At 50.5% G+C, this 21782-nt stretch overlaps 2 protein-coding genes across 13 annotated transcripts in view; one reads left to right on the top strand and one right to left on the bottom strand.

Moving 5' to 3' along the window:
- The window catches only part of KIF26B (kinesin family member 26B), a 636506-nt gene extending 617501 nt beyond the window's left edge, over nucleotides 1–19005 (top strand). For all 11 annotated transcript variants that reach the window (XM_035280614.3, XM_035280618.3, XM_002760848.7 and 8 more), the window contains 3 exons: nucleotides 8133–8335; nucleotides 8870–9020; nucleotides 12296–19005. In XM_035280614.3, the coding sequence (XP_035136505.3) occupies nucleotides 8133–8335; nucleotides 8870–9020; nucleotides 12296–12444 (503 nt within the window). In that variant the 3' untranslated portion in view covers nucleotides 12445–19005. The remainder of the gene's footprint in view (nucleotides 1–8132; nucleotides 8336–8869; nucleotides 9021–12295) is intronic.
- Nucleotides 1–21782, bottom strand: part of SMYD3 (SET and MYND domain containing 3) — an 839170-nt gene that overhangs the window by 14214 nt on the left and 803174 nt on the right. The window lies entirely within an intron of this gene.

Raw genomic sequence — 21782 nt, 5'->3', positions numbered from 1 at the left:
GAGAGGCCTCAGCACTCGGCATATCCGTATTTCCTGACACTCACTCTGAGCAGCAGCAGCTGCAGCCTCGGGTGGGGACTTCTGTCTGGACTGGGGGATGTGAAGGGCAGAAGGCCCAATGTCAGACTTCTCACGTGGGCTGTCAGCACCGCAGATGACACAGTGAGGTGGACTGTCATGGGCCAGAGACCCCTCTTCTGTGTGCAGCTGTTGGACAAGCTTGGAAGGGGAGTGGTGACGGGGTGGGCTCAGCCTGTTAGTGGGTGAGGTCCTGGTTGGAAGCTTCACTGAAATATTAGTGTTGACTTTCTCAAGTCAAATCTGGTTCATTTCATGCAGCAAAAAGATGTTGGCAGGTATGAGCCTAAGTGTATTTAATATGCTGCATTTGAACATGCCTGGACTGAATGCCAGGCTGATGAGCCGGGAGAGCTCAAGGAGAAGGGAGCCTGACCCACCAGCACCAGTAGGAGGCTGGCCCTGGCTGGTCTGTGGTCAGACAGGCGGCGTCCACGTCCAGTGGGGCACTACATGATTCTCACCAGGGTGGGGCTCCCCCCTAACTTTCTTAGAGCTGATGCTCCCCTGAGCCCACTTGCATCTGCTTGAGAGGTGGAGCTGCTGGTGCGGGCAGAAAATACAAGGACCCTGCCTTTTATGGGACCCCAGACCAGGGCCCTCGGGCCGGTCTTTGCCCAGCAATGGCATCTCGGTATCATCAATTCCTGTGCCCTTTGCAGTAATGTGTGGGCACCGACTCCACCCCGACCCTTCCTTCAGGCCACTCCACTCCATTTCCTCAGCCTGACCACAATGGCCCTTGCCCTAGCACCTGGCCTCCCTCATCACCACCTAAGAGAGGCTCACTGTACCTCTGGAGGGAGCCAGGAGAGGGAGCCTGGGCTGTAGATGCAAGAACGGAGTATCAATTCCTTTACAGGACTGAGGTTCTGGCTCCCAAATTCAGAATTTTATGGCAATCCAAGACATTCGTTCATTCGTGTGCAGGAAAAAGGTATGCCGAGCCCCACCAAACCACATCTAACTCGAACTTGGGTGCTCATTTCCTGCCTCAGGAGGGAATGGATGTGGCGATGAGGTTCAGTTTTGCCAGATGGCATGGAAAGAAGGCAACGAGGATTACGTACCCAGCAGGTTCAAGGTTGCTAGATGGCATGGAACAGAGGCAACGGGGATTACATACCCAGCAGGTTCAAGGTTGCTAGATGGCAAGGAACAGAGGCAACGGGGATTAGGTACCCACCAGGATCAAAGTTCCTAGACAGCATGAAAAGGCGGCAATGGGGATTAGGTACCCACCAGGTTCGAGGTTGCTAGACGGCATGGAAAGGCGGCAATGGGGATTAGGTACCCACCAGGTTCAAGGCTGATAAATGGCATGGAACAAAGGAAATGCAGATTAGGGAGCCATCAGGTTTAAGGTTGCTAGACAGCATGGAACGGAGGCAATAGGGATTAAGTGTACCACCAGGTTCAAGGGTGCTAGATAGCATGGAACAAAGGCAGCGGGGATTAGGGCCCCACCAGGTTCAAGGTTGCTAGATGGCGTGGAATGGAGGCAACAGGAATTAGGTACCCACCATGTTCAAGATTGCTAGATGGCATGGAAAGACAGCAACGGGGATTAGGTACGCACCAGCTTCAAGGTTGCTAGATGGCATGTAATGGAAGCAACGGGGATTAGGTACCCACCAGGTTCAAGGTTGCTAGATGGCATGGAAGGATGGTAACGGGCACCCACCAGGTTTAAGATTGCTAGATGGCATGGAACGGAGGCAATGGGGATTATGTACCCACCAAGTTCAAGGTTGCTAGATGACATGGAACAGAGGCAACGTGGATTAGGGACACACCAGGTTCAAGGTTGCTAGATAGCATCAAACGGAGGCAACAAGCATTAGGGACCTACCAGGTTCAAGGTTGCTAGATGGCATGGAAAGATGGCAACAGGGATTAGGTACCCACCAGGTTTAAGTTTGCTGGATGGCATGGAACGGAGGCAACAGGGATTAGGTACCCACCAAGTTCCAGGTGGCTAGATGGCATTGAAAGACGGCAACAGGGATTAGGTTCCCACCAGCTTCAAGGTTGCTAGATGGCATGGAACGTAGCCAATGGGGATTAGGTACCCACCAGGTTTAAGGTTTCTGGATGGCATGGAACAGAGGCATGGGAATTAGGTACCCACCAGGTTCAAGATTGCTAGATGGCATGGAACGGAGGCAACAGGGATTAGATACCCACCAGTTTCAAGGTTGCTGGATGGCATGGAAAGACGGCAATGGGGATTAGGTACCCATCAGGTTGAAGGTTGCTAGAAGGCATGAAAAGAAGACCACAGAGATTAGGTACCCACCAGGTTCAAGGTTCCTAGGTGGGATGGAACAGAGGCAGCGGGGATTAGGTTCCCACCAGGTTCAAGGTTGCTAGATGGCATGAAAATACAGCAATGGAGATTAGGTACCAACCAGGTACAAGGTTGATAGATGGCATGGAAAGATGGCAATGGGAATTAGGTACCCCCCGGGTTCAAGGTTGCTAGATGGCATGAAAATACAGCAATGGAGATTAGGTACCAACCAGGTACATGGTTGCTAGATGGCATGGAAAGACGGCAATGGGGTTTAGGTACCTACCAGCTTCAAGGTTGCTAGATGGCATGGAATGGGGGAAATGGAGATTAGGGACCCACCAGGTTCAAGGTTGCTAGATGGCATGGAATGGAGGCAATGGGGATTAGGTACCCACCAGGTTCAATGTTCCTAGTTGGCATGGAACAAAGGCGACGGGAATTAGGTTCCCACCAGGTTCAAGTTTGCTAGATGGCATGGAAAGACAGCAATGGGGATTAGGTCCCCACCAGATTCAAGGTTGCTAGATGGTATGGATCAGAGGCAGCAGGGATTAGGGACCCACAAGGTTCAAGGTTGCTAGATGGGATGGAAAGAGGGCAACAGGGATTAGGTACACACCAGGTACAAGGTTGCTACATAGCATGGAAAGACGGTAACGCGGATTAGGAAACCACCAAATAGGAACCCACCACGTTCAGGTTTGCTATATGGCATGGAATGGAGGCAACAGGGATTAGAGACGACCAGGTTCAAGGTTGCTAGATGGCATCAAACGGAGGCAACAGGGATTAGGTACCCACTAGGTTCAAGGTTGCTAGATGGCATGGAAGGATGGCAATGGGAATTAGGTACCTACCAAGTTCAAGGTGGCTAGATGGCATGGAACAAAGGCAACGTGGATTAGGGACCCACCAGGTTCAAGGTTGCTAGATGGCATGGAATGGAGGCAACAGGGATTACGTACCCACCAGGTTCAAGGTTTCTAGATGGCATGGAACGGAGGCAATGGGGATTAGTGACCCACCGGGTTCAAGGTTGCTAGATTGCATGGAACGGAGGCAACGGGGATTAGGTACCCACCAGGTTTAAGGTTGCTGGATGGCATGGAACGGAGGCATGGGAATTAGGTACCCACCAGTTCAAGGTTGCTAGATGGCATGGAATGGAGGGAACGAGGATTAGGGACTCACCATGTTCAAGCTTGCTAGATGGCATGGAACGGAGGCAATGGGGATTAGGGACCCACCAAGTTCAAGGTTGCTAGATGGCATGGAAAGATGGTAATGGGGATTAGGTAACCACCAGGTTCACTGTTGCTAGTTGGAATGGAACAAAGGCAACGGGGATTAGGCACCCACCAGGTTCAAGGTTGTTTGATGGCATGGAAAGACAGCAATGGGGATTGGGTACCACCAGGTTCAAGGTTGCTAGATGGCATGGAAAGACAGCAACGGGGATTAGGGACACACCAGGTTCAAGGTTGCTAGATGGCATGGAACGGAGGCAATGGGGAGTAGGTACCCACCAGGTTCAAAGTTGCTAGATGGCACGGAAAGATGGCAATGGGGATTAGCTACCCACCAGGTTCAAGGTTGCTAGATGGCATGGAACAGAGGCAACGGGGATTAGGGACACACCAGGTTCAAGGTTGCTAGATGGCATGGAATGGAGGCAATGGGAATTCGGTACCCACCAGGTTTAAGTTTGCTAGATGGCATGGAACTGAGGCAACGGGTAATAGGTACTCACCAAGTTCAAGGTGGCTAGATGGCATTGAAAGACGGCAAGAGGGATTAGGTACCCACCATCTTCAAGGTTGTTAGATGGCATGGAACATAGCCAACGGGGATTAGGTACCCACCAGGTTTAAGCTTGCTGGATGGCATGGAACGGAGGCATGGGGATTAGGTACTCCCCAGGTTCAAGGTTGCTAGATGGCATGGAACTTCGGAGGCAACAAGAATTAGGGACCCACCATGTTCAAGCTTGCTAGATGGCATGGAAAGATGGTAATGGGGGTTAGGGAACCACCAGGTTAAATGTTGCTAGTTGGCATGGAACAAAGGCAATGGGGATTAGGTACCCACCAGGTTCAAGGTTGCTAGATGGCATGGAAAGACAGCAATGGGGATTAAGTACCCACCAGGTTCAAAGTTGCTAGATGGCATGGAACAGAGGCAACGGGGAGTAGGTACCCAGCAGGTTCAACGTTGCTAGGTGGAATGGAAAGATGGCAACAGGGATTAGCTACCCACGAAGTTCAAGGTTGCTAGATGGCATGGAACAGAGGCAACGGCGATTAGGGACCCACTAGATTCAAGATTGCTAGATGGCATGGAACGGAGGCAACGGGGATTATGTACCCACCAGGTTCAAGGTTGCTAGATGGCATGGAACGGAGGCAACAGGATTAGATACCCACCAGGCTCAAGGTTGCTAGATAGCATGGAATGGAGGAAATGGGTATTAGGGCCCCACCAGGCTCAAGGTTGCTAGATGGCATGGAACGGGGGCAATGGGGATTAGGTACCCACCAGGTTCAAGGTTGCTGGATAGTGTGTAACGGAGGCAATGTGTATTGGGTACCCACCAGTTTCAAGGGTGCTAGAAGGCATGGAACAAAGGCAACGGGGATTAGGGACCCACCAGGTTCAAGGTTACTAGATGGCATCAAATGGAGGCAACGGGAATTAGGTATCCACCAGGTTCAAGGTTGCTAGATGGCATGGAAAGACGGCATTGGGGATTAGGGACCCACTAGGTTCAAGGTTGCTAGATAGCATGGAATGGAGGCAATGGGGATTAGGGACCCACCATGTTCAAGGTTGCTGGATGGCATGGAACAGAGGCAATGGGGATTAGGGACACACCAGGTTCAAGGTTGCTAGATGGCATGGAACGGAGGCAATGGGCATTAGGGACCCACCAGGTTCAAGGTTGCTAGATGGCATGGAACGGAGGCAACGGGGATTAAGTACCCACCAAGTTCAAGGTTTCTAGATTGCATGGAAAGACGGCAACGGGGATTAGGTACCCTCCAGGTTTAAGGTTGCTAGATGGCATGGAACAGAGGCAACGGGGATTATGTATCCACCACATTTAAGGTGGCTAGATGGCATTGAAAGACGGCAACGGGGATTAGGTACCCACCAGGTTCAAGGTTGCTAGATGGCATGGAATGGCGGTAATGGGGATTAGGTACCCACCAGTTTCAAGGTTGCTAGATGGCATGGAAAGACGCCAATGGGGTTTAGGTACTTACCAGGTTCAAGGTTGTTAGATGGCATAGAACGGAGGCAACTGTGATTAGGTACCTACCAGGTTCCAGGGTGCTAGCAGGTATGGAACAAAGGCAACGGGGATTAGGGACCCACTGGATTCAAGGTTGCTAGATGGCATTGAAAGACGGCAACGGGGATTAGGTACCCACCAGGTTCAAGGTTGTTTGACGGCATGGAATGGAGGCAATGGGGATTAGGTTCCCACCAGGTTCAAGATTGCTAACTGTTATGGAATGACAGCAATGGGGATTAGGTACCCACCAGGTTCAAGATTGCTAGATGGCATGGAACAGAGGCAACGGGGATTAGGGACCCACCAGGTCCAGGGTGGCTAGATGGCATAGAACGGAGGCAACCGGGATTAGGTACCCACCAGGTTTAAGGTTGCTAGATGGCATGGAAAGGCGGCAATGGGGATTTGGGACCCACCAGGTTCACGGTTGCTAGATGGCATGGAACGGAGGCATCGGGGATTACGGACCCTTCAGGATCTTTCTAGGAAGCTGTTGTAGCCCAGTGTAGTGTCACTCTCAGTGTTTTCACTTCCTCTACTCCCGTCTCACAGGGTCCCCTGGCAATGGTATCGGCAGGAGATTGAGGGTGGCCCTCATCCAAGATACTTTCCCGTCAGATCATATCCCATCCATGGAAGCCAGGCTCCATGATGGCCCCCTGTCTCTGCCTCCAGGTATTCACACCCTTGAGTAGTCCCCTCCCCTATTTACCAGAGTTTGTCTCTGTGTCCAGTGGGATAAGGCAGAGTGATGGCATGTCACTTTCAAGAGGAAGTCAGACACTGCAGCTACTGTGCTGGGTGGCCCTCTGGCATTCTTGGGTTCTCCCTCTGGAAGAAGCCAGCTGCCAGGTCATACACAGTCTTTTGGAGAGATCTGCATGGCAGTGAACTAAGGCCTCCTACCATGATGTCATGAGTGAGCTTAGAAACAGAAGCTTCAGCCTCAGTCAAGTGCAGCCACAGCTGACAGCCTCCCTGTGACTCCTGAGAGGCCCTGAGCCACAACCACCTGGCAAAAATTGCTCCCAGATTCCCAACCCACAGGACTATGTGAAATACATGTTTCCTGTTTAGCTGCTGGGTTTGGGGTTCATTTGTTACACAGCAGTAGATAACTAATACACTATCCCCTCCCATGGCTCTCCTCAGCTCCTCCCCTATTTCTCATTCAAACAGATCCTTGAAGAATCATCCCAGAGATTCCTGAGCCTGTCTGAGGGAGCCCAGCTTGGGCTGAAGCAGGAGAGAGTCTCTATTACATACTGACTTCAGTTTTAGAGGGGGGATATCTCTTGACCGTATCCTCAGGGCCAGAGTAGGTGAGGAGGAGGGCCAGTTACTGTCTCTATGGTCTGAGTACACTTTGATCAAACCAAGAAAAAAGGGTATAACAGCCACTTCCTGAATGTTTGCAGCCTAGAGGAGTGAGAGCCACCTGGACTCCTGACTACTCTCCCTGGGGACGCTCGGACGCTCACTGCCTCACTCATCCCTGTCAGACAGAAGCGAATACCTTCTGTGGCTTCCCAGCTGTTTCACAGGTTCCTGCCACATGATAGACGCCAGAGTTGAGGCACACAAAACAGTTTGCTCATAGTCAGCTACCTTGATCAGTCCGACTTAAAGGAGAAAAACAACTATGACCTGGTGTTTCTCATGGCGAATGTCTTAGCCAAGCAGGAGACACGCTTGCTTTCTTCCAGTGGGTTGGGGTTTCTCAGTTTCATTAGTCGGGGCCTGCACTTCGCTGGAAGCTAAATACAACTGTGTATGTGTATACACAAGATAAAGATCTGGGCTCTAAACACTGAAATTTTGGCCAGGCACAGTGGCTCATGCCTGTAATCCCAGCACTTTGAGAAGCTCAGACAAGTGGTTCATTTGAGGTCAAGAGTTCAAGACCATCCTGGCCAACATGGTGAAACCCTGTCTATATGAAAAACCAAAAATTAGCTGGGTGTGGAGGTGGGCATGTTTAATCCCAGCTACTCGGGTGGCTGAGGCAGGAGAGTCACTTGAACCCAGGAGGCGGAGGTTGCAGTGAGCCAAGATGGCACCATTGCACTCTGTCTCAAAAACAAAAACAAAAAATTGAAATTCAGGCTAGGTGTAGCGGCTCACACCTGTAATCCCAGCACTTTGGGAGATTAAGGTGGGAGGATCACTTGAAGCCAGGAATTTGAGACCAGCCTGGGCAATATAGTGATACCTTGTCTCTACAAAAAAAAAAAAAAAAAAATTTGTTTTAAATAGCTGGGTATGACACTATGCACCTGTGGTCACAACTACTTAGGAGGGTGAGACAGGAGAATTGCTTGAGCCCAGAAATTCAAGGCTGCAGTGAGCTGTGTTCACACCACTGCACTCCAGCCTGGACCACAGAGCAAGACCCTGTCTCAAAAAAAAAAAAAAATACATTCAGAAAGATTAACTCCTCTTTGGGCTTAATCTCCTCCTCAGGTTCTCAGAGACGGAGGCTCATCCCAGCACTGTCCCTGGACACCTCCTCCCCGGTGAGAAAACCCACCAACAGCACAAGCCTCCGCTGGGTGGATGGCCCCTTGCGCAGCAGCCAGAGGGGCCTCGGGGAGCCCTTTGAGATTAAAGTCTATGAAATCGATGACGTGGAGCGCCTGCAGCGGCGGCGAGGGGGCACTAGCAAGGTGAGGCAGCCTCCTCCTTCCCCGCCCCGATGTGGTGGCAGCTCTCAGCAAGCCTGAGCAGGTGCCAGCTGCGGCCCTGGGGAAGTCGGCTCAGACCCAGCCTTCCCAGCGGGCTTCTGTCCCAGCAAAGGGCCTTGGGACAGAGGCTTTGGAGAGAGACCCGTGTTTCTCCTCCTGAAATGTTTTAACTCCAAAGCCAAGGGGTGCATGGCTGGTGATCTGCAGGTCTTGTGATCTGCAGGGCTTTTCTGGCTCCTTGAGGTTTCCCGTCTTAACCAGCCTTCGTCCATCTTGAAACACCTACCATCTGCTTTCCCAGTTCAAGAATGGTCTGTAATAGTCCTGCCTTGTGAGTTGTCTGAAGTGACTGGTCTGTCGAGGCAGAAATTCGGCTGGGATCACCTTGGCCTCTCGTACGTCTCCAGCCTGTTTCCATCTACGACACTCATAAGCGCTCCTTGTGGCGAGGGCTGGGTGTGAGCAGAAGGGCCTCTTCTCCTGTCCACCCCACCTCCTCCTCTGTCTGTGTGCTAGGAGGTCATGTGCTTCAACGCAAAGCTGAAGATCCTGGAGCACCGCCGGCAGAGGATCGCCGAGGTCCGCGCCAAGTACGAGTGGCTGATGCAGGAGCTGGAGGCAACCAAGCAGTATCTGATGCTGGATCCCAACAAGTGGCTCAGCGAATGTAAGGCCTGGGTTCCGTCCCATCGTCGTGACTCATGGGCCCGTGTGGCCCAGGGTGACAGTGACACAGGCCGAGTCTACGTCCTCGGTCACAGATGCAGGAGCGACCTGATCAGCCCTGCTCCCCTGGGGGTGGGCGGGAGGGGCTGGGACAGCGAGGGGTGGTGAATATCACTCTTGCAAGATTATTTAAGGGTCTCAGTCCAAGGCACATGAAAATGAGATTTCTCCCCCTGCACGGGGCAGATCACCCAGACATGAAGGCTGTGTGACACATCTGCTCCTCAGGCACAAAATCACCCTGCATATCTAGCCTGAAATAGACAAGAATATATAGAACCCTTCAGAGGATAGTGTGTACAATCCTAGAAAAGCCACATGGAGAACCCAGAAAGCAAGGAAAATGTTTGTGAGTGAAAAAATCATAATAACACCACAGCCACAGTGCTGTTTCCATTGAATGGGAAGCCCAAGATGACCATAACCATCTCGTAACAATTCAGGACAATTTTGCTGTCTTTGAAAGATGGATTCAATTGTCTCTCATTTGTTTCTGACCATTCCATTTAGCACAAAGTAAAACTTCAGCCTGGTCCCAGCTATTACACTGATGCAAGAGGCAGCGCTGGAAGACTCAGGCTGTAAAATACATTCCTGCCGCTCAGGTTCCCTCGGCCTCCCTTCCCATGCAGCCCTCCGCTCCGGCGGGCCTCCTTTGTAATGCACCCACCCCCTCCCCCTTCCAGTCTTCTTGGCCAGTGCGGGGGGTCTGCAGGTGGAGGCCGAAAGCTGAGGTTTATCTTCCAAAGCAGCTGGTTGAAAGCATATTGGGGTGAAATGGTCCTGGGTGGAAGAAAGTGTCAAGAACTGTAGGCCTCCCGGCCATATGGAAGCTCAGACTCCCAGCAGCTGCTTCTCTGCAGGAAGGAGGTAGTAGCATTGCCCGCAGTACTCACTGGATTCCTGGGGAAGTCTGTGGAGTATCCTGTAGTCTTCAGTTGCAGCACTTGCAGCTATGAGCACAGCCATACAGACCTGCTTTGGCTGGTGGCTTTTTCACACACTGGCTGGGGGCCTTGGGTAGGACACTTAACTCTGAGCCTTGATTTCCTTAGCTGTGAAATGGTAACGGTGATGGCAACGACACCACAGGGTGGTCGTGAGGTGTAAGCCAGCTCCTGTTGGTTCTCACTATGCTGCTTGGCCCAGGATGACAGTTCAGGACCTGGTAGTAATTATCATCTTCATCCCCAAGTTCAACAACATCCACATTCTCAACAGGAGACACTTCCTGGCTGGATGTGGCGGCTCTCACCTGTAATCCCAGCACTTTGGGAGGCCAAAGTGGGTGGATCACTTGAGCCCAGGAGTTCAAGATGACTGTGGCCACATGGCGAAACCCCATCTCTACCAAAAGTATAAAAATTAGCCAGGCATAGTGTGTGTGTGGTGGGGTGGGGGCGGGTGCCTGTAATCCCAGCTACTCTGAGGACGCTGAGGCAGGAGAATCACTTGGACCAGGGAGGCAGAGGTTGCAGTGAGCTGAGATCGCACCTCTGCGTTCCAGCCTGGGGGACAGAGTGAGCCCATCTTACAAAAGAAGGAGACATTTCCTTCGTGCCTGCTTTCATGATGCACTGAGCTGGATCTTCTGGTAGAAATTTGAACAAAGACATGAACTGGTCCTCTGAGGGCATTTTGTCCAAGGCACTGATGGGGAGGGCAGATGGGTGAGGATGCTGGTGAGTGTCTGCCCTTGGCATGTGCGTGGGGCCTTCTGCTTGTCCCTCTCCCTGCTCTGGACACCCCATTCCTTGTTTCAGGAATCCCTGGCCACTTCAGGGTCCCAGGGGCCTCCTTGCAGTCAGTTCTCCTTCATTTTTGCTATTTTCATTAACATTTTATTTTTAAGAACTGTTTATGCCCAAGGCAGAGTTGAAAATTATCTTCATCTCACAGAGTCATATTTTTTCCCAGGATGGGAGCAAGCTTAAACATCAATACATATGTGTTTAGATGCTTCCAGCAAACAGTTGCTTCCTTCTAGTCTTGGTACATGTCAGAAATCAGCGTTTTTGATGCCGAGAGAGAAAATGAACAGAAAGCAACATGAAAGGGAGAGATTGTTTCTTTAAGATGAATTGAAAACATTAATGAAAAAAGAATCAATGAGGCTGCATGCTGGCTATTCCCTGTGGGCAAGAGGCAGGGAATGGGCTGGAAAGATCCATTTTGAGTTTTAGCTTTTCGTTCTGGTGCCACTTTCAAGGTTGTCCAGTAATGGAGCCTGATGTGGCCGTAGAATGATGGCTCATTTGCTTTTTTGTTTTGGTTTTTAAATATTAAACTGGTATTCAGGCCCTCAAGTCTCCTTCCTGCTCTAGTGTTGATTACCTGTGTCACCTCATGAGCCATGTCACTGTCCAGAGCTCAGGGACCTTGTTTGCAAAAAGACGACAGCTTCCACTCTCATCCCAAGGCTTCCATAACGCATCACAGTTTCCAAATCAAGTTTGTGCTCATCTCATTTTTATTTTCTTCTTCACAGCAACTCAAGGCAGGCAGGTAGCAATGACCACTCTCAAGTCACTTTGAAGGACACAGTGCCGGCCCCAGAGCTAGCCCCTGGCCTTGGTTTCCAGGCCACCCATCACCTTTGGCTGCTGTCCATGCCTTCCCTCCTCATATTGGGACCCTGCTGGACCTCTGGAGCCTGGGCCAGGCAGCCCATCCCTCTGCCCAGCCACCTCTGGACAAAGTAGGGGACTTGAGGCCAGAAGGGGTGATCCCAGATACTTGCTCTTCAGGCTTTGAAGGACACAGACTTTCTACTCTGTGCAGGCCTGAATGTCAGGAAAGACATCAGGTTAGAATCCAGAATCATCCTTTCATAGAAGGAGGCAGAGGTCTAAATGTCATTCAACTGAGACTCCCCAAAGCGGGAGGGACTGTCGCCGCCTCAGCTTGAAGAAGTATTTACCTAATGGCTGATAGTGCTGTCTCAAACCCTGGGATGGAGACAGCTGGAGGGCGGGCTAGAATGTCACCTTATTGCTCAGTATCATCTCAAAAACATTAAGGATTTAAACACTGGTAGAGTGTCCCATTCCACCCAAGAGAGGCTGAGGATCGGGCAGGAGGGAACACTGCGGTTGCCTGAGGTAGGCACGTCAGATGCAAGGGGTAGATTGGGGGTGGCAGCTGCGGGCCGAGCAGTCGGGAGGTGCTTCTCGCCCCATCTGCTCTGCTCTCCATCAGGCTCTTTCTCTTCTTCAGTTGACCTGGAGCAGGTTTGGGAGCTGGATTCCCTGGAGTACCTGGAGGCACTGGAGTGTGTGACAGAACGCCTGGAGAGCCGCGTCAACTTCTGCAAGGCCCACCTCATGATGATCACCTGCTTCGACGTCACCTCCAGGCGCCGGTAGAGAGCCAGACGCTTGTCCTAGCGGTCCCCCTGCTCCCCAGGACTTCAGAGATGTCGCACGCCCCTCGGCCCTCTGTGCCGGAGCATCAGAGACAGTGAATGAGGATGAAGGTTGGTGGCAAGTCTGGAGTGAGAGTTGAGCGGAAGGCGAGTTTTCTTTTGTTTTCTGTAGGAAGGGTGCAAACGCCAAACCCCCATGGAAGGAGAAGATGATCGGAAGCCCGAGGGATGTCCACACCCTGTGAGACTGGAAAAAGCACTTTGAGGACCTTTACAGACCTTGTTTGTACATAAGAACTGCGAGCGGAAGAGACCTCACTCTTCTCTTGCTTTCGTGAGAAAGGAGTGGGGCGGGCGTAGGATTGCTGTGGAACGGGAACACAGAACAAGAAAGCAAGCCCCAGAGGGACTGATGAAGTGCCTTGCAAATCCTTATTATCCAAACCTTTATGTTCACACCTTCTCACGTACAGATGGTGCTAGTCAGGATGAAAACCACGAAACATTTTTGAAACGTATTTACAGCTCGTTTTCTCTTGGTGTTTTCTCCTATTTCTGACTTGCTGTTTCTAAGTAAGTTGTGTTTGTAGAGATATTTCCTAATCAGTATTGCTTCTGAATAAATGTTAACTGTCTTCTACGGTTATTCTGGTAAGGCCACTCAGAACATGGGACTTCCTCAGCACGAGCCAGTGTGTGCGCTTGTGAAGCAGGTTCGCAGCAGCAGGTGCCATTGATGCCACATCCCACGAGCAGCATGGTCAGGGCAGACCCGGAAGGTTGACGTGGGGCAGGCGCTGTAGAGAATAGGAGAGGAGACGGGCCTGCAGCTCTGTGGAAGAGGAGTCCTTTGCCACCTGGGTCCTCCCTCTCCTTGGAGGTGGGCTGTCTGTGTTCTGTCTAGAGCTGCCCCACTTTGGTCCTCACACACATGTGGTTCCATAGATCCACAGTTTTCATGGCCCTCAAAATTCGTACTCATTTTTATTCCAAAGACTTGAATGAAAGCTTGAACCAATTCACCAGAGCCATATTTCTTTCTTATTTTCTGGTGTTGTGAATTTATTAAAGTGGGTTTTCCCAGCTGAGAGACCTTGTCAAGTGTGTACATACTCAGAGACTCCAACTGTATTCCATCAGAACAAGGATTCTTGAGACTGTACAACTTGTCTGTTGTCCAGAGTACCTGAATTTCAGCCTCCTGTGTCCCAAAGCCTCTATACCAAGAAGCGACAGGCGTGTCCTCTCAGCCTTTGCCTCAACCCAAAGGCGGAGAGAGCGTGCTTTTCCCCTCCATAACTCTCTCTCACAACCCTGGAAAGGCAAAGTCGAATGACTATGGATGTCCAGGTCTTGGCTCCCACGACTCAAGACCTCAAATTCAGATGTTCCTCCCTCTAACAATTCCCTTAGGAATTATCATCCCCATTTTAGTGATGAAAACCTGGGGTACAGAGTGGTCAAGGGGTTTGCCTGATAAAAGCTGTGGTGCTGAGAGTGTAGCCCAGAATCCAAGAGTCCCTGCAGCCTTCACATGTAGGACGGTGCTTAGGGGGTTGCAGAATATGGTCCCCTTTCGCCCTCAAATGCGGCATATCTTCATGAGCCTATTTGCAAGCTAGGCTGTCTTCACTAATCAACAACTCAGCCCTAGCCACTCCCCAGGGGAAAAGAACCCACTGCATTTCCTGGTCAGTGTGTCTCTGGACACTGCAGCCCACAGGCTCCTGTGCTTTGAAGCCAGCTCCATGGGTCATGAGTCTGGCTTTGCACTTCCCTAAGAGTCTGCTCCTATGCGAACAGCAGACAGGCCCAGATCTGCTAGTGGAACAGGCTGAATGATGGTGAGAGGCTGCCCTGGAAGGGCTCCTTCTCCCCTCTGTGCAGCTCCCAAGTCTGACAGGTTTATTGCCCTGGGAAGCAGGACCTCCCTTAGCTCCTGGACCTCCCTTAGCTCCTACACCTCCCCTCGTTCTGCAGGACAGTCCCGTGCTCTGGGCTGGCCTCCGGCCTCACAGCACTGTGGAAGTGGCCTTCCTTAACAGAAACACCCTCGGAGCTTCTGGGCCAGAAGGGAAGCCGATCCTTTGAGGTTTCCATTGGGTATCTCCTGTTTGCTGGTTTCAAACATTTACTTCATGAAAAGCCTTTAATTGGAGCTTTTCAAAGGTGCATATTCTGTTTTTGTTGGAAACAAACTCATCTGATTAGTCATCAGGGAGCTTGGCATTCGCCCTGCCACATTTTCCCCTGAGGCTGCCATGCTGTACTGACTCTCGCATACCGAGGACAGGGCCTGGTGTCCTTCCTGGACGGAAACCAGAGGAATCCTTCCTGGGGGAGTGGCGTTCGGCTTGCCTCCTGCCTGTCTGCTTTTATCCATTTGTAGCAACTTTATGCTATAACAAAAGGTTGAATGAAACCAAGAGTTCTCTTACCAAGTCAGACTGGCTTCCCAAGACGCAGCCACAGAACCCCTCGCAGGACCCCGCAGGCATGTGAAGGAGAACACTCTACACTGATATCCTTTCTCTCTCCTCTCTCCCTTTTTTTTGACCTAAATAAGCTGCAGACATCTTAATTTAGCAATCCTGAGAAACCACGTGAAGAAATCATGCATTTTACATTATGATGCGCTTGTTCCCGTCTCTGCCCATACACTGACTACAGGGATGATGACTGGCCACTCTGAAGCACCCCAACAGCTGAAGGATGCCTCTTACAGTGGCCAGAGGTGAGAGTGTTCCAGGTCTCCTGTCGGTTTTGGTGACAGGTAACCCAGAAGGCAAGGGAAATGTCTAAGAGCCCATTTCTAAATTACCCACAAATGAAGGGACTAGAAAAAAAACGTGGATTTAAAATTAACATTTAGATGCATAGGTCTTAATTCCTTGTCTAAAACCTGTCCTCCTGACCCTGCTCCAAATACATGAGTGTGAGGTGGTAGCAGCAGCAGCAGAGCAAAACTAAGATCTAACAAAGGGCAATGGTGATACCGTTTCCCTGGGAGTAAGTCTGCATTGCATTTCATGATGGGGCTGCCTGCCGCCAGGGAGCGGTGGCGTGCTTTGTCACGGGCTCACGGACCCCACCTAAGAGCTGCGAACTGGATCTTCTTGTCCTTGAATTCCCCTCGACATCATGAGGAAGCTGTCTCTAACTTCCATCTCTTCCGAATTTGAACGGAACACCCTGCCTGGTGTTTAATTGCCAACTGCCATCCTTAACGTGGGGGAGCGTGAAGATGCAAATGCAGAGATGTGTCCCATCGTGACAAAGGTGGGAATCGTACCAGGAGCCCTGAGCCCAAGAAGGGATCAACAGCCATACATGGCAGCATGGGGAATTCCACAGGCAGGAACCTGGCCCGGTTTGTTGCAAATTAGCCTTAAACTTGAAGTCGAATACATTCTTATAAGGTGGCAGTGACTTCAGTCCGGCCGCATCCACCATCCAGGGTGGAGGTTCAAAACACCTTACACACACCTGCAAATCTCATGCCTGCTGCTCAGAGTTCTGTTTGTGTTGACAAAAAATGCAGTCACGCCCACCTGGGTGTGTGTCTCATGCCCCTGTAAAGCAGCCACCTGTGGGTAGAAGGCAAGGCTGGTGGGTCTGCACATTTGTTCACTGCAAATGCAGCCACCTAGACCAGCGGCCGCTGCTGATTATAGCGAGTGTTTTTAGGTTTCTTATTCCAAAAAGGATTTTAGACCGTAAAACCAATGACTAAAGATGAGTTAATTTCCAAACTAAAAATGGAAGGATTCCTGCCTTTGCTCACTGTCCTTTCCTGCTGGACTAGTAACACACTATTGGAGCTCAGACAAAAAGAGTCCCTCGCTTTTGATGACAGTATGTCTTAAACCCTGAGACCTTGCCAGTGAGAAACAGGTTGACAGGTTGAAAGTCCTGCTCGCTATTAGTTGAGGCTAAGCCGTCTGCTGCCACTGTCCCTGGGCCTCCAGGCTGCCGCCAGGGTGTGAGGCCCAGCTGTCCTCTCACTGAGGGACACTCTTCAATGCCACCACATGGGAGTCTTCTGGGTGGGGTGGAAAGGCCAGTGCAGCCCACTTTTCTCTGCGCCAAAGGAAACAGCTGGGTGTTCAGTGTGGCTGATGCATGTAAATGGCTCTAAAATTCAGGGGGCTAAGGGGACAGGCGGTAGGGATGCAGCATTTCTTTGGATTCTAATGTCTCTTTTTTCCACCTCCAGAAAGTATCGGTCTACATTGGTGGGTAACAACTCATAAAGTGTATCACTTAGCAATCTTCCTGACAAAGGGACACATTTTAAAATTACAGCCTGTTCATGATTTCCATAATCATACAAGCATAATTCCAATCCAGGAGAAGTGACTGCAGCAAAAATGCTTTTTCCTAAAAATTCCTAGAAGCTAATTTATCCCTCCCTAAACAAGCACATTCCGCTTTTGGAGGCCCTACCTAGAACCTGCAGTGATGTCACAATATTGGACATAGTGGGGCGCAGGGCTGTATGGAGCCTTCGCTGATGCAATCCACATTCTCTAAACACAGTGGTTCCCAGTATCCACATGTGTGGAGGCATGTGCTGAAATGCCACACTCACATCTATGTCATGCACACACAGCAATTACCTTCAGCACTGACAAAGCCGCCTCCTCTCATTCGCCAAGCTGCTGACAGCCCGCATCGTCATACTCGATTTCTGAAGAAGTTATAATTTATGTGTAAATGCAGGATGTTGTCCCACAGCACTGCCTGTGTTCTTTGTTTACACGACACGGTTGGAAATGCTACCCAAGCGCTACGCGTTGAAGTGGAGGTTTGCTAGATCTGTCTGTGGCTATCTTTTTCTATGTTTTTCTCACTCTAGCAAAGTCTGTTCATGGAGTCATGGCCTGGGGGATAGGGAAGGATAGATAAATCAAGAGAATAAGGATTAGGGTCCAATCTTCAAGGTACAGGGCTGAGTTCAAAATCTAAGCTGTTTCTGTAGTAAGTAGCTGGATAGGAAAGATCCCTTCATTCTGAATTTGATGAGAATGGGCTTGGAAATCCACTCCCACAGGCTTGTGTGGAAGAGGATCCAACCTCTTCCTCCTGGTTCAACATTAAATTTCTGAGGAAAGTGCTGACAGTATTAGTTCCCTACATTTACCCACAACTCCCATCCTGCCCCTGGGGCTGCTGAAGGGAGTTTGGGAAAGCAACGTGGATATAAACAGTACCTGTTTTGCTTCTTTTCTGGAAAAAACAAAGCACTTTAGTGAGTCTGACAACCTTAAGGCATTCTGTCCCCTCCTGGATCCCTGAGTATCAAGGGTCAGTAGTCTTATTTGAGAGGTGGCTGAACTTAGGAGCAAAAGCCTTGAGCTAGGAACAAGGAAACTGGGTCACCAGGCCTGGTTCTGTCACTAGCTCTGCAACCTGGGGCGAGTGTCTTCACTTTGCTGGGCCTCAGGTTCCCAAGTGGAAGACAGGGGTCAGAACAGCTGCCCTTCTAGGATAACATAAAGAGAAAATGGTGTAAGTGACGGGAAGTGCTTTGAAGAAATTGAAGCTCTGCCTCGGAGCTGGGGACAGTCATTTACAGATGAAGAAACTGAAGTCAGGAGCCACTGACCGGCCCAAGTTCAGAGTGGTTTCATAGCCAAACTGGGACCTGAGTCCAGCTGCCCGGATTCTTCCCATTCGATCATGCTGCACCAGGTCTGTGCCGACATGAACACACACGTCATTCGTCTAACGTGTGTGCACACACATGGGTGCGTGTGTACAGGAGGCACTTGACATGGAGAAAGACACAGGACCGAACACCTGAGTTCTGGCTCCAGCTTTGACTCAGGTCCTGGCCGGGACCCAGTTCCTGGCTTCTCTGGAACAGGTTTTCTAACCTGTCAAATGAAGACGCTGTGCTAGCTGATCTTTGCGCTTCCTTCGAGCTCCAGGTCTCTGAGTCCACGATTAGTGATGTATGTATGTATATATAAATATGCTTATCTGTAGAAATGGGCCCACTGGAAAATTGGAGACAAGGCCTGCCCAGGTGCATTTATTGTGCCAGAAACAGCAAATTCCTAGTAAGTTTATGAAGTCTTGTTTGACAGTTCAATGGTAGTGCTGAATGTTACTGTCTGAGATCCACTGTTCAACCAGATAGGTGATTGGTGCCATTTAAAAAATTACTAGTTCACAAGTGTTTGCTGTTCAAATTCTTCAATAAAACTCATTTGTTAAAGTCAGAAATTAAACTCTTCTGTACTTGGGCAGGTCCCAACAGCCCCCTGCAGGCTGGTTTTGTGCATGGGCCTTTGCATAGATACATAAAAGTTAGGTGTTGGCTTGATCATGATAAATGTATGAGCAGGCTCCCTGGAGAACAGTCAAGAAAAAAGCGTTATAGTTCTCCCAAACTGGGGACATGAATCCATTAAGCTGTGTGGCATTTCCAGTGTAGACATTGTTTGCTGGCTGCGATCTCTTTTTGTGGCATATGAGGTGTAAAATGTTGTCAGAAAAGAACCTGGTGTTTAAAAGAATCAAACTGTGGTGGCATTAAATGTTCACTTTTATTCTACCCAGAGTCGCGAATTCCTCTTTATCCAGTACCTAGGGAGAAAGTGATTCAAGACCTGGGGGCGGGTGCTTCTCACTATAGCAACACCTTGGCCCAGTCTAGCCCCCCAGGCCTCTCAGGACCTCCCACTGGGCCCCCAACAAGTTCTGAAGATCAGCCAGGAGTGAGTGGATGTGTCAGCTAAGTCCCCGAGTCCCTGGACTTGCACCCTGAGAGTTGAACACTGGGAAGAGTATGGAGAAGCTTGTGGTGATAGTGTGCTATCTGCTGTTGCCCTCCCTCAGTCCAGTGTTTCTGGGGCTCACACAAAATAAGGGGATTTGCAGCCACTGCAGCCTGCTTGGGCCTGGATGCATGTGCCCCCGTTACAGGAGTGCTTGTCTCAGTTGTAACTGGGCATGTTCAGACAAGAAAGCAAAAACAGATCAGAACCAGGAAAGGTCTTCGAGGGAAGCACCTTCCCTTGAGGACAGTCTCCTTCCACTGCAGACACATTGCCCTGGGCAGCAATGAGGGACCATCCTAGGTGCTGATGCCACATCCATCCAATCAACTGAGTGCTCCACAGCCCCGAAACAGGGCAGCGTGGCCACTCAAAGCAAACACTCACTCTTCACTCCTAGCAAACCCTCTCTGCATCCCTGTCTCCTGCTCTGCCGTGCCTGCCTGGACATGCTCACCTCCCAGGCTCCCTGCTTTTCTTCTCGCCAAATCCTAGACAAGACCTACTGGCCTTCCTTCGGGTAAACTGAGCAGAAGTCACAGGGTTTTCTAAACATACCGCCTTCAACTGGAAGAGCAAGTGGGGGTGCTGCCAACCTGATCCTTTTCTTGAAGAAGAGAGAACAGAGAGGCAGCATATATTACAGAATTGTTTCTAACGCCCTAACTCCTCCCAATCCAAAACTCTCTCAGTTCTCTGCTGGCCTGTCATGGCCCATAACATACCTTGTCACCAGTTCATGTCAGAGTCTCTCCTCTCTGAAGAGGCTGGTGGGAAGGATATGTGTTGTGTGGCCATCAGAAGTAACTTCTCATTAGTGGAAAAACTATTGACATGTATAATCTGAGGTATATCTGTCTCTCAAACCATTAAACCATCAAAATTGTTCTTATTATGACTTTTATCCTTTCCATACTTTTTGATCCTGTCTCTTTGTCTCGGGGAGGACATGAACCAGTAGTCAGTGGCCATTCTGCCTCCCTTGGCCTCAGGATGCCCTTGGCCAGACCCTCCTGGTACTGGAAGGTCATGAAAAGCACAGCAATAGCAGGTCAGGCTACCCCTGCACCCGGACGCAGAAAATGCCTCCTCATCCATTCAGGGCCTGTTGCAGTGTCTGACAGGCCCACTTGTTTTTCTAGCTAAAGGCGCTGTTTCTAGAGACCCTTCTAAAGCTACAGAGCGCTGGGAGTACACATGCATTGGCCTGTCAAAGGCTGCAGTGCTCCTAACACCCATGGGTGTCTCTTGTTCTATAACCCCAGCAGCTAGAACAGAACCTGGAACATGGTGGGTGCTCAACCAATATTAGCCGAATGAATGAATGAATCAACCAATCAATTAATCAGCTTTGGGAGAAGAGGCAGCAACAACAGAAACCCGGTTGGAGTGTGCGCAAACGTCAGACTCCCTTGACAGGACCACAGGTCTGCATTCACCAAACACCTGCTGGGACTGAGTCCCTCTTCTCAGTGGAGAAGGAGCACCAGGCCCATGCAGGGCCAGACCCATGCCCTGGGCTTATTGTGCACATAACCTTGACCTCCGCAACCACTGACCAGCCTTGGCTCTCAAGCCTCCTAAGGCTTGTTTCTAAGAGATGAGTCGTCTTCAAGCCCTTGCCTTCCTTCTCAACATTTATCAAATGATCATTGAACAAACCCTGACTGCACACCCCTGCACAGTCACCCTGCTGCTTGCAGTGAACACAACAGATTCATGGCTCCCAGCACTCAGTGAAGTTGGCAAGCCCAGCTGGCACACAGGAACCCTGCTACAGACACGAGAACATGCCGCCCCACCGGGCAGGGTGAGCTCTCATTGGGGGCCCCTTTTCCTAGAACATGGGCCCTTGGCCGGGCCTCACCTCCAGAAGACTCTCCTTAAGGAGGAGGTTGAGAGGGCAGTGAGGCAGGGAGGGAGGAGACAGCCAGTGCCACTTGCAGGTTGCTTATTTCTCCTGCGGAAATTCAGTCCCCCCTCAGTCCCCTGCACCCCCGACTCTTCCAGCCTCCTCCCTGCAGCTGGTTGTTTAACAGGTGCATTTGCCAAGAGGTCAGGAACAGGCACCGTGAACATCCAGCCAGCTGAGCGGGGGTGGAGGAGGGCTGGGCTGTCCCCTGGGCGGCCACCTCACTGCTACCCGAGGAAGCTACGTAGGGGTCTGCCCGCATGCAGCGTAAGCAGGATGTCCCTTGTCTTGTTTTTCATTTAATAATAATTCCACTGCCTCTGCAGGTTCTGGCGAAGATGTATAAATGACACAGCTTTTGTGTGCTCAGAAGAAAAACTCAAAATAAAGGGCTTTATGCCAGATCTACAAACCCCCAAAGTCCCTGAAGACCCAGTGAGAGAAAGGCCTCTGCTTTTTAAAACTGGACTTTGAAAATATGGAAATTGAAAATTAAGAAGTTACCTAATCTCACCCCAAAGAGAAGCACTGTTATTATTTTATAGACACGCACACATGAGTGTGCACTTTTACACATTTGGGGTTTTCCTGGATGTGGTCCTTTTGAAAGCCTTTCTCCCTTTAATAATCCAACCATGTAGT

This window comes from Callithrix jacchus, chromosome 19 (assembly GCF_049354715.1).
Source record: "Callithrix jacchus isolate 240 chromosome 19, calJac240_pri, whole genome shotgun sequence".
Classification (NCBI taxonomy): Eukaryota; Metazoa; Chordata; class Mammalia; order Primates; family Cebidae; genus Callithrix; species Callithrix jacchus.
This window is presented reverse-complemented; position numbering and strand designations above follow the sequence as displayed.